This window comes from Centropristis striata, chromosome 21, assembly GCF_030273125.1.
Source record: "Centropristis striata isolate RG_2023a ecotype Rhode Island chromosome 21, C.striata_1.0, whole genome shotgun sequence".
NCBI lineage: Eukaryota > Metazoa > Chordata > Actinopteri > Perciformes > Serranidae > Centropristis > Centropristis striata.
Window position 1 is genome coordinate 15010670 of NC_081537.1, and position 13151 is coordinate 15023820.

Genomic DNA, 13151 nt, shown 5'->3' on the forward strand with positions numbered 1-13151 from the left:
TAGCATATTATGCTAACTGATGCTTGAATCTTATGTTTTCTATTGCACTCTGTCTCTATTTAGAACAGGGATGGGCAACTTAAATGCTAGAGGGGGCCACAATTTTTCATCGACACTACCATAGGGCCACATATAGGACTGTGCACTTAACCAGTTATGATGAAACTGCAATTTTACATATGTTTACTGTGCAGTAACTTAACATATTTCATGCTGAAAATGCATGTGTAACAGTATAAATAGGAATACAATAGGTTTGAAGCAAATAAAATAACCACTTTACTGTGATTTTTTTTTTCAGTGCAAGAACAGCAGACCAACATTAATTGCAAGAAGTAATTTTGTGCATTTTTACACTGCGCTTTTAAGATTTCATGCTCAAATGCATGGAGTTGTACTGAGAGCCACCGTATGCGGCCCCCGGTCCTCCAGTTGCCCATCCCTGATTTAAAACATGGGATAGCTGTGCACTTCAGCCTCTTGTGGCCAAAATGTGTATTATAACAACAAATGCAAAAATCCAGACAAAAAAAAACAAACCCTTCAAAACTTTTTTTCATCTGTTTATAGAGATAAAAGATTACCCTGACAGAAAAAAACAGATCAGACTTTTGAAATGGATCGCCCAAAAGAAATCCTAACAAACAAAACATTGTTTTCCAGTTTTGCAGTAATTTCACAGTTCCAGTAAGGCTTCCACAATTCCCTCAGATGGGTCTGGCAAAGACATTTTTTCTTTCCCTGCTTCTTCATCCAGCTGTGGTATAACTGGTCCCGTCTTGGGAAGCCTGAGTAAACACGTCCAAAGTGAGCCACTCTTTGGAAACCCCTTCATCTGCCTGCGGGGCTTCCATCCATCTCCACTGATGCTGTATTCAAGAGTTAGCATGTGCTTCACTGTGAACACTGAGTCCCCCCTTATCATTGCAGAGAACAGCGCCCCCTTGCTGTTGATGTATTGTCCGGGCATGGCTGTCCACTGGCCTGTTGTGATGTTGTAGCAGTCCATTAGACAGCGCAGGAAGTCGGCAGAAGGCCCATTGCGCATCACATACAAATTGTCTCTGTGGGCTACCATACAGTGGCCATAGCTTTGAGACTTTATCATGGTGGTTTCAAGTTTCCACTCGTCTTTCACTGGTATGTATTCGTATATATCCGTGGTGTCCGGTGGTTTCCAGAAGCAAACAAACATCCGACGTCTTGCAACAGCACAAGCTGCAGACGCCACAGGTCTTGGTGCATGTTTTATAAACTTCCACTCTCCTTTCTCAATGTCGTAAGTCTCTGCTGTGGAAATCGTCCGTTTTTGGAATTCGCCACCAATGGCGTAGAGTCGGCCCTCGTGCCCCAGCAGGGTGAAGTCATATCTTAGCTGCTGGGGACCTGGAAGAGTAGTCCAAACCCCTGACTCGGGGTTGTAGCAGTAGCTGCTGTCCACTGTGTCCTTCCCGTATCCGTAAACTCCCCCCACAATGTACAATCGATTGTCAAGCACTGCCACTCCAGCCATGGAGGTGCTACAGAGAGTCGGGAGGTTTGTCAGATGCTTCCAATCTCCCTCTTTTTCATCAAGGTAGCAAACAACTCTAAATGAGTCCTGGAGCAGTTCCATTGAAGGAGTGTGTGTGCCGATAGCAATGTAGGTAGCAGGAGACAGTGACTGAGAATATTGCAGAAGGTCTTCAGCAATCATAGTCTCTGCTGCGTCCTTCAAATAATCAAAAGCATCGCAAAGGAAAAGAGCCGCATTGTGAAAGAGTGCATGCACCCCAAAGATGGAGGCTGCATGGTAAAGCAAGAGGCAGTTGTCTGAGTCAATAATGTCACAAAGATGCTGCACTAAGCATGCAACCTGCAGGAAAGCAGCACATTCTACAGCATCTACAAGCTCTTCTGGGTCACTGATAGTAGGGGTTTCTCCCCTGCAGACAGCAAGGGCGATGAGGAAACCCCTCGCACACACTCCTCCCTTCAGGTAGAGCTCGTCTTTTTGACTTTCTGCCATCCCACTGTGAAAGAGGGCACTGAAGTAGTTGCTGTTCTCCGCAAGCAAGGCTCGCTCCACAGTGAACCAGCTCTCCTCCACCCTCACTCTCACCCAGCCCGCCTGGTGCTCTCTGTCCTCCGGATCAAGGGTTGCATTCTCTGCATGAATGTCCCGCTCTACTCCCAGGCCTCCGGGCACTTCCATGATCTCTTGAAACCCGGGTCTGCTCTCTTCCTAAAACAGACTCTCAAGTGACAATGCAGCGTGTGACTCGACTGTAGCCATTTTCCTCCCAGAACTGGACAGTAAATAAAGGCTTGTGAGACTTCCATTGCGTCCTGTCTGCATGGTCTGAAAATAGAGTTGTACTATAGATAGCAGCAGTGCCACTCGCGAGCGTCAGGCAGGGAAAGGAAAACTGTTGACATGTACACTTAAGCGGTAATGTGGCTGCCTGCAACTGGTGATTATCATAACCGCAATATAATTGGCTAACATTAATATTTACTGGATTATCCATGATCACATTATCAGCCAGCACTGCCCCTTTAAACCAGTTTTGTTTTACATAACTATTTAAATTTTACACACTTTTTTTCAGTAAACATGCATACACATGGGGCAAACCAAAATAGAGGTGGTTTACCATGAAGACAAAATAATGGGTGACTAAACACAGTTTGCACAAAATATGTGTCATGTGAGTTTTTTCCACCTCCCCAGCCTTTCATTTTCATTCATGTTTCCAAAATTAATATAGTAGTTTTCACTTTTCCTAAGTGTTTTTGACCAAAAAAGATACTATGTTACAAGAGAGATAGCAAAGGCCCAGAGAGTTCTACTGGATCTGGCTTTCCAAAGCTGATTATTTTTATCACTACCTTCTCTATGCTCTGAGCTCCCAGCAGGCTCTCAGATACACTGTGTATTTGTGTGTGTGTGTGTGTGTGTGTGTGTGTGTGTGTGTGTGTGTGTGTGTGTGTGTGTGTGTGTGTGTGTGTGTGTGTGTGTGTGTGTGTGTGCCGGATTCTTGGCATGGGAACCAGGGATTTTCCATGTTCCTCTGACTGTTTCGTTTTTTGGGCTCTTTTTCCCACTCTTTACTCAAAGCCCCTCCACCACACCCCTGTTCCTCCTCCGCTGCCCCTCTCCTTGCTTTGTTATTTATGCTCTGACTCCTCAATCCATTACCTCTGCATGATGTTTCTGTGGTGAGGATATGTATGTGAGAAGTGAAAGGAAGGGGCTAAAGTAACTATTAGAGAGTTAAGAGTGATTGCAGAGACTCCTGGGTCGGAAAAAAAAACACACTTACTGAAACACACCTGGCATGTTCCTGGTTTAGTATCAGCTCAGCTTGTCTGAAGAAATGCTCTCTAGTCTCCTCTTTATTTTTGGTCCAAACAACAGGCAGATATAGTTTTGGGGAGATGAGTGAAATGTAAAGAGAAAAAGAAAAAGACAGAGATAAGGGTGGGTGGTCAGGGGGGGCTGCTGCTGCAGCTCTGGAATGCCTGCCTCTTTGTTTTAATTAATAGCAGATGCCTGAACTGCTGTTTTTTCACTGTGGAGCAGTTTACACTGCTAGTACTGTGTGTGTGTGTGTGTGTGCTAATGCTTTGCAGTCTTTTTCTCAGAGGAATCACTTTTTCTTATGAAGTTCCTGTCAGCTCTTGAGCTTTTGGAGCTGTTTCTGTTACTTTTGGGGGTCATGTAGTGTCAAAAATCTCTTTAATGCTCATTCAAATAGATAAAGTCCAGTTTTAGGTCACATCAAAATGACAAACTTACACAATATAACCATTACCGTTACATATCATTGAGATCTAGTTTAAACATTTTTTTAAATATAGTTTATCATTTTAATTAAATAATTCATGATCAAAACTTACTTTTTCTGGATCTCTTGATCTAAAGGCTTGTTTATTTCCCTTATTGTGAAACTGGCTTAATTCCACTGTTGTTTTGTGATTTATGCCATTGTCCTTCTTGCTCCATATAGACCAGGCTGGCATCTGAAAAAGTCAGTCAATCATACTGTTGTCCCTTTGACTTATTTGCAGTTTTTATGGGCCTCTGTTGCACAGGCTTCTTTGTTTTGTGGTGCTAAAAGAGTTTATCCGTGCATCCCAATGTCCAAAGCTGATAAGTTGTTAACATTTATCTGACCTGCTTGGATGTAAACACACCAGTTAGAGCCAAAAAGTAACCGTATAGACTAGACTTTCCCATGGCAGACATTCTGGCTTGTTACAGGTGTAACTAATATCATTAACGATGGTCCTGTTCCATTTAACTGTTGGTGCACCAGAGAGTCTGTAAGCACAAAACTAAGGCCTTGGCACATACAAACCTAACTAGAATCCAGCCATTATTGCTGGCATTAGTTATAAACCAGGGAAATACGTTTACAATGTGTTCATATTACTTTAAAAAGTAGACATATCGTGGAAATTTTCAGGGTCATTTTTGTATTCTGTGTTTTTACAAGAATGTGTTTATGCGCTTTAATGTTCAAGAAACATTATTTTTCATAATGTTCCCAAGAAAAGGAGCCAACAAGGTGAACTGTAAACCAGGGCTTAATTCAGACTAAACTAACGAGGAGATGAAGTGCAGGTGGAGGAAAGGGCAGAGAATCTCAGGTGAAGGGAATGAGGTGATGAGGCAGCATGGCAGGGACATTCTATTGAAGGATTAATGAAACTGATACGGAGCAGGTGTGTAGATAGGAAAAGGTGGGAAAGCAGACAGACAGGAAGTTAAGAAAGACAAAATACACAAGGAATATATCTTACAAATTAAAACAGGAAACAGAAACAAGAAAACAAAAGCCTCAGGATAACTGAAACTGAAAATACGTAAACAAAGACAGCTAAGAAATTAAATTCAAAATCATCTACTCCCTGCACCATCATCGCAGCCGGGGAATGACTGTTACAGCACGGAAGCTACACTTTTTCCCCATACATAGTATATATTTATGATATCACAACCATGCAAAAGTCCTGATTGCTTGTAAGCATTTCTTCACAGACTGATGTTTTGATACTTTTACAAAATGTCTACAGCAACCAAGACTTGGATATCTCACTGTCTACAGCATGGGGATTTTAAAATATTTGCTTTGCATTGCATCATTTTGAAGAGAGAAAACTGTAACTCATGTTATATTCTGACATTTGTATTTGCTTACACATGCATTACGAAAAATCCTCAACAGCTCCATAATGTATAACTGATGTTACTTACTTTAAACCACAGTGATAACATCTCAGTCCCACTCATTTCTTTGTGGATCCTTCCCTCCACTCTATGGCATGCAGGCTAATCGCACAATCAAGTCTTCGTCACTATGACTGCACCATGAAATGACGCCAGTTATTATGACAGATTACTGCATCTGCTATGTATTACTGGAAATGTGTTGGAAGGGATGCTGTATGGTGGGAAAAGAAGCTTAAAAGAAGGGAATTCCCTGTTTACTGCGATCTGACTGTCTCGGGTAGCCCACATCAGAAATGATGATTTTGTGATTTTTATACAAACAGATTTGTTTTTCAGTACTTTGCTTGGTCTCGAAATGTAAGCTGAAACCGAAACTTTATCACCACAGGTTGGTAACCACCAAATGTAATATATCACTGCCTCTTTTCTCTTTAATTTGATTCATTTTTATTTCATAGAGAGTAAGCACTGACGCACACTAAACATTATCAAACTCCCAAAGTTGATTTCAGAGTTATATTGCAAGAAGGGAATAGCTTTTGCTGTTTCAAACATTGCTACACTAAAGGGATCAAGCTGATCTCCACCCTTAATTAGAAAAACTCTGATATTATTATATACTTTAAGATGCAAAACTCGTACTTTTCCACAGAGCCAGCCTCCCCCAGGCATGGTTTGCATGATATATGCAGCTCCTCTGCTCAAGGGTTATATTTCATATTTCTATGATCTTGCAGAGAATGTGACAGCCTTGGGGGAAATACAGTGAATATGAAGGAATACAGACAGATCAGTGGTGGGAGGAAACATTAGACATAGTTAAGAAATTGCTTTTTGTCATTCAACTCAGGGTTTCACAAAGTTCACTTGAGAAAAACTTTTTTAAAAAGTATATCCAGCAGCATCACATTACTGAAATATGAAAATATGAGCTGTGTCCTCAGATGACTCATTATTTGCCTTTGTGCAACATTAACAGAACAGTTAAGATCATTTTACATAAAAATGTAGAAGCAGGATACCCAGACAAGTTCTTTCAATCTTTCTTTTTTCCTGTATGGACATCCATCTTTATCATCCATCTCTTTGCTTTATGATTTTTCTCAAATATAGATATCATCTTCACTGGCAGCTACTGAATTTTTAAAGTCGGTATGTCATCTTAGATCAAGCACGTACCAAAGCAAAAGCGGCATATCTCCCATCTTCTGTTTGCTTCCATGACAGCCTGAGACTTGTGGTCACAGGTCGAGGAGATAAAGAGGAAATTCCAACTGTTTCAACACAAAAAACGAGTCAGAAAATGAGCTGTCATTGCCTAAGAAAAATATACACCTGATGATGTAATTCTAGCGTAACCTTTTCATAAAATGCCAACCAGAAACGTAAGTAGGCTAACCACAAAATGGGTGGACGTGGGTGTAAAGAATAGAAATTCATTGTCCAGTAATTGGCTGCAGAAGAGTCATTGCTTGGAACTTCACAATTCCAAAGAAAATAATTTGTGTTTGTGTACCAAATAACTGTGACTGTATCCCTAATACAGTCATAGTTTGTCCTGGATCTACAGAAATTCTCCAGAATTCACAGCAGTCGCCAGATGTGTGAATGATGAAACACAAACTTTCAAGGCACCCTGAAGCTTAAAAGTCTAAATCATGGCATGTCATCAAGTCTTTTGCATCGATATATGTTTAAATTCGACATAATGCTTTTGAGAAAAGAAAAATAAGCAAAGTGATGACAGATGTCTGCTAAATGTATTTTGGATCATTTACAGTAGCTGATAACTGACTCCAGTTGAGTATAAAAGTAATGTAGATATTCTTAATGAATTGAGACTTCTTCAAGCAGCCGAGCAGTGGAGAGTCTAGTGGTTTCCAGCAGACAGACTTTACCACACAGGAGATGAGAAGAAAGACAGAAGTGAAGCCAGACTGCTGATTGATTTCAGGAAAGCCACAGGGCCCACACACACACACACACACACACACACACACACACATACATGTTAAAATGTATGCACTTCTTTTTTCCATGCTCATACACTGTTCCCTGAAGGAAAGCGTGTAACTCTCTAGTGCACAGGGTCAGACGAGGATTGGTTACATGAGGAATTCCCTACTTACTCCTGAAGTGACAGCTGGATTAGCCACATGTTCAGCCTAAGGGAAGAACACATGTTGATAATGTGTGTGTGTATGTGCATGGATGTGTAGTGTTGGCATTTTTCTCTTTAGGGCATTCGTTGAACATACTTAAAGTTGATAGATGAACACGTTTATTTATATTCCTTCACCCCTTTTTTCTCCTCTGTCAGGGTGTGGTAGGTCGGGAGCCGTTCCCATTACCTGCTGTCCCTGCTCCAGCCTGTATAGACACTTCAGAGAGTTACTACGAGGAGGCTCAGCCGTATGAGGAAACTTTCAATGGTAAGAACCTCCAGTGGTGGAAGAAGTATTCAGACCCCTTATTTCAGTAAAAGTGCTAATACCACACTATGGAATGACTCCACTACAAGTAAAAGTCCTGCATTCAAAACTTGCTGAAATAAAACTACTAAAATTTCTGCATTAAAATGTACTTAATCAAAAGGAAAAGCACTTGTTATGCATGTTATGCAATGGACCCACTCAGATTGTTTTATATAAATATAGATATATTCCAAATATATTATTGTATTATTATTTTTGATGCATTTTGTAAGCCGTATTTCACTGTTGTCCAGTTAGGGCTCATTTTGAGCTACTTAATATACTTTTATGTAGTTAAATTTATAATCTTGCAAAATCATTTTAAATGAAATAAATTTGAAAAGTAACTTAAGCTTGCAGTTAAATGTAGTGGAGTAAAAAGTACAATATCTGCCTCTAAAATGTGGTAAGATAGAAAGTTGCACATGTGGAAATACTCAAGTAAAGTACATGTACCTCAAAATTGTACTTAATTACAGTACTTGAGTAAATATACTTAGTTACATTCCACCACTGGTTACCTCCACTTAGGAGGTTATGTTTTCCATTTCTCAACAGGATTATGGAAAAACTGCTGGCCTGATTTTATATCAGGGTGTAGCATGGACCATAGAATAACCCATTAAAATTTGTGGATCTAAATAATGAGGCGGATGGATACACAATAATTTTCATTAAAATTAGGAGATGGGGCATTTGGCCTTGGTGGAGGTTTAGTTCAATGTTTCATTTTTTTCTGTCTCATACCTGTTTGACAAGAACACATATTAGATTATTGTCAGTAAGGCTCAGTTGAAGGACTGATAGATTTATTATATGATTATCTTCTTGTTACAATAGTGTAAAAGATAGGGATTCTTCATATTTGACCGAGGGCTGGGTAATATGTAGAAAACCAAATATCATGATACTGACATTTGATATTACCAAATACCTCAATGTCAATATTGTAGGGTTGACTATTGGTGCCTTCAAAAAAAATGTGCACAGTAAGAGTAAGTACTGTGGTTATAATGATTAAGTAGGCAAAGGCAAATACATAAAACTAAGAAAGTTTGGAAAATTATATCATTTGACTATAATACAGCCTTCAAAACTAGGAAAAGACAACACTTTTGCTATATTAAGATATCATGCAAATTTGAAAACAAAATCTAGCCTCACATCACAATATTGTAATTATATCCATAACTCTCCCAACCCTAATTTGACCACAAGTGTTTGACATCATTGGAGGCTACTTCATCATGGAAATACTGGCAGCTCAACGCTATAAGGTCATTACTGGTAAACCTTGGAATCCCCTCTTTAAAAATAAGATGCCGATCATATTGTATATGTGCGTGTTATAAACTTAATAAGCCAGCGATCTGGGCTGTTGTGCTTGTTGTTCTTTAGAAAACCTGAATCTCTGAGCTGTTAACCATAATGGAAACAGCCTGACATTTGCTTACGTACATATTCTCAACAGGAAAAAATGTTTTCTGAGAAAGTGGTTTTCACGCACTGCAAAACGTGCAGCATGTCACAAATACAAGCTGTTATCATACACTGAGACACCACGACCACATGCTAAAAGAAGCTTTGGTCGGCTGCAACATGGAGTGGTATGCTGGGCTGTGGTAAATAAGTTACTTTAATTGGTTATATGTAACAAAGCATGACACGAGGCGACTTTCTGTGCAGGGCTGAAACATAAAAATAGCTATGTCTTTCTTCTGAATTGCTGCAATGGTTAAATGTCATTATATCATGGATGTGAGCAATAAACAATACTTTTAATTATTAGCCTTTCTGATATATTATGATGCACTCATGAAGTCTAATAAAGTTAAATAGTTACTGGACTTCATTCATTTTTTTTAAATAGCCAGAAGACCTGTCATAGATTCTTCTTCTTCTTCTCCTTTTTCCTTTCCTTTCTCTTCTTCTTCTTCTTTGACGTGTAGATCTGGACTGTTTTGGCCTCCTCTCAGGGCCCTGGATGCGAGTGCAGAGCTCTGACAGTGTGGTCTATGCTGTTATCAACAGGGGTAGCTACCTCTCTATCACTGGATGCATGTGTTGATGTACGGCATGTGCACGGGCCAATCGGCATGCTCTCAGTCCTCATTGTCCAGCATGGTTAAGTGCCCTGCATGTCGAGAAAGCAACTTTGTGTCAAGACTAGTGACCAAAGTCATTAAATCAATCATCTTATCAATTTCCTCCATTTGTTGTTTTCCTTTTCATCCCTGTCATTGTCTTCCATAATTATTCTAACAGTTTATTTGCAGCCTGGCTGTTGCAAGGAAATCCTTTTCCATTGAAGGAGGTCATCAAGATCAATGCTACTCATGCCTGTCATCACCCCCTTGTGACTTTTCTCTTTTTGTTTTGGTTTCTTATCACGTCTCTGTTTTCTGTTTCTTAGACGATGGGGAGGCAGTCAGCAGCTCGTACGAGTCCTACGATGAGGAGGAAGTGACCAGAGGAAACCCACCGTCAGCGCAGCACCAGTGGCCGTCAGCGGAGGCGTCCATCGAGCTCATGAAGGACGCTCGGATCTGTGCCTTCCTGTGGAGGAAGAAGTGGCTCGGTCAGTGGGCCAAACAGCTGTGTGTCATCAAAGACCATCGCCTGCTGGTGGGTAAAACACTGTGTGTAAATCTGAATTAAAGCCCCGATGAGGTTTAGTGCACAACAATGGTAGCCATGAGTGTTTTATGAAAGGTTTGTTTACTGTAGTCAGCATGGAAAAAGATTAAAGTAAGCAAACCCATTAAATACTAAATTTAAAACCCCATGTTTAGCTGTCAAATGCTGTCCTTGTTTTGACACTTATTTTTAGAATGGAAAGTATTAATCCAATAAATCAACATGTAAACAAATCTAGTAGTAGGCCAGTCTATTATGGTTCTCTCGTCATTTGGGCTGAGAATGATGGGAAAGCCCACAGTGCCAAGAACCCTAAATGCACAATGCCAGGGGCCAGAAACTGGGTACTTAAATTAATTAAAACAGTCTTGGGAAATGTGCAAATTTGTTTTATTGCCAGTAGTTACATGAAAAGGTCAAAGGCAGCATTGATCAATGTCTATGTGTAGCCTATTCATCAGAGATTTTCACCAGTCTTTGTTTGCTTAACTTAAAGTTAGCGACTAGCTGGTAAGTGGAACATCTTGGTAGAAGTTTTTTTCTTTGTTGGTGGAAACCAAAACAGAGCTAAAAGGAGAGTGAGTATTGGAACATTTATGTGGTAGACAAAAACAGAAAAATGAAATGATTGCTGATGTTGCTTTGCACCTGCAGTTATTTTACCTTCATTAGAAAATAATATATCAATGTTTTGTTTACAGTTTGTCTCGCTACCACCAAGTGTCCAAAAAATTCAGTTAAGGCAGTTTTAAGCGTAGAGCTAGAGCTCTGGGGTCAATAGCTTAGCTTAGCATTAGCCCAGTTTAGCATTAGCCCAGCTCAGCATAAAGCTAGAAGCCAAGTAAAACAGCTTAAGTTAGTCTGGCTTTCTCCAAACTTAGTCATCGGAGTTGTAGTACTTGAATCTGTTGTTGTTTAAGAGTTCGGTATCTAAATGACTTTTTGGAAGTTTTGCACTTGTCTTGGACATGGCTATTGGTTAAATTGTTTCTGGCTGCTGATTCAGTATCAGTTAGGGAACATTGCCTGATTCTACCAACATGCTGCATTAGATTAGATTAAATGAAAGTCATTTTAAGAGTGCAGATAGCATATCTTTTCATTTTAGACAAAGGCTTTATGCTAACTTGGCTAATTGACCCCCTGGCTCTAGCACCATACTTAACTCCAACACATTGGAGTTGTTGTTTTTTCGTGTTTTTTTTTTTCTTGATTTTACACATCTAATACATTATATCTGTTGAGAAAACACGGGATTGACCCCAATGGTTTATCAAGTAACAAACAAAAAAAATGTCTATGACTGGGATTCACTGGATTCACTTCACTATAATCAAAACTAATTTAATAATCAATTATACAGAAGCTGGTGGTTTAAAGTGTGGTTCTTGAAACCACTCAGCTATGACTCATGTTATGCAAGGATGAGTAAATGTTTAAAGACTTGGATGAAAATTCCCCCGAATACATAACAATAGAAAGCCACATGAGGGTCAGGTTGAAATAACTGTCTGTCTATTTGTGCTAAATCATTTAGGGATTATGAGCTCTTGTTAAAAACAACACAGATAGTATCTGCCTGGTGCCTACAGCCAGCCCTTGAATAACCATGAAGTGAAATCGACTGTTGTTTCTGCCTCTCTCAGTGCTATAAGAGCTCCAAGGAGCAGACGCCACTGCTGGATGTGAGTCTGCTGGGCTGCAGTGTGGTCTACAAGGAGAAGCAGCTGAAGAGGAAAGAGCACAAACTGAAGGTCATTCCAGTAGGAGGGGAGGCCATCGTGTTGGGCCTACAGAGCAAGGAGCAGACAGAGCAATGGCTGAGGGTAAGACTGAAAAAAAAACCCCAGTTTGATGGGGATTTAATCATCTGAATGTGTTGACACTAATCACCCTCTCATTCATCAGGTGATTCAGGAGATCAGTCCCAAGCTGACTGAAAACTGTGACTCCCACCACTCTGTGTCCGACTCTCCAAGGCTCATTTGTACAAAGGTGCACTTACTTAAAACTTAAAGCATTGCTTTACAGTACCTGATGCTCTATGATCATATGCTTAGAAAACGTTCCCCCTTTTTACCCCCTTATGTGCGGCCCTTTTGATTGCTTCTACATAAATCATAGGGCTTAGTGTAACCAATGTAGACTCTGCCTTGTGTTTTGTGAAGAATCCCCACTTTTCTTCTGGCGAACAAAAAGTAACAATCCTGGTGACACAGCTCCAATCAACGTACTTCGGCAGTAAAACACAACAAACTCTACATAAAATGGCACAAATGCAAATAAAAACACAATATGTACCTGGCGAACAAAAACACACACACCCAGTCATTCTAATCACAGATAAAAACTAATTAGCGACCTAGCACGCTAAGCTAACTAGCATGATCTAAGCACTTTCAGTTCTTTGTATTAGATTAGCATTTCCGACAATGTAAATAGCGTCGCTACATTCCACGGGAGCATTTATACTTCATCAAATCAACATTGTATGTCAATTAAATATTATTACAATAAACAATCAAAATATGACTGGGTGCGATCCTGACACGTACAAGGGTATACTGTCATGGAAAAAATTATTAGACCAATGTTTTCTTTAATTTCTTGTTCATTTTAATGCCTGTTACAACTAAAGGTACATATGTTTGGACAAGTATAATGACAATAGCAAAAATAGCTAATAAGAGTTTAATTTAAAAGATGCTATCTAGCCATTTACTATGGTTTTCTTGATAAACATTTTGGTTATTATCAAGAAAACCATGGAAAATGGCTAGATACCATCTCTTAAATTAAACTCTTATGAGCTATTTTTGTTG

At 39.8% G+C, this 13151-nt stretch overlaps 2 protein-coding genes across 2 annotated transcripts in view; one reads left to right on the forward strand and one right to left on the reverse strand.

The window, feature by feature from the left end:
* afap1l2 (actin filament associated protein 1-like 2) overlaps positions 1-13151 on the forward strand; it is a 46035-nt gene that overhangs the window by 25102 nt on the left and 7782 nt on the right. The window contains exons 5-9 of the mRNA XM_059324368.1: positions 7539-7650; positions 9642-9725; positions 10106-10317; positions 11976-12155; positions 12238-12324. Of these exons, the coding sequence (XP_059180351.1) occupies positions 7539-7650; positions 9642-9725; positions 10106-10317; positions 11976-12155; positions 12238-12324 (675 nt within the window). The remainder of the gene's footprint in view (positions 1-7538; positions 7651-9641; positions 9726-10105; positions 10318-11975; positions 12156-12237; positions 12325-13151) is intronic.
* LOC131959238 (kelch repeat and BTB domain-containing protein 13) lies at positions 552-2194 on the reverse strand. The gene has a single exon (XM_059324370.1). It carries the CDS (start codon positions 2192-2194, stop codon positions 677-679), a length of 1518 nt encoding a protein of 505 aa, XP_059180353.1. The 3' UTR covers positions 552-676.

Bases quoted from the DNA above. Each gene is read 5' to 3' on its own strand.
- LOC131959238 (XM_059324370.1), bottom strand. From the start codon at position 2,194: ATGGAAGTGCCCGGAGGCCTGGGAGTAGAGCGGGACATTCATGCAGAG.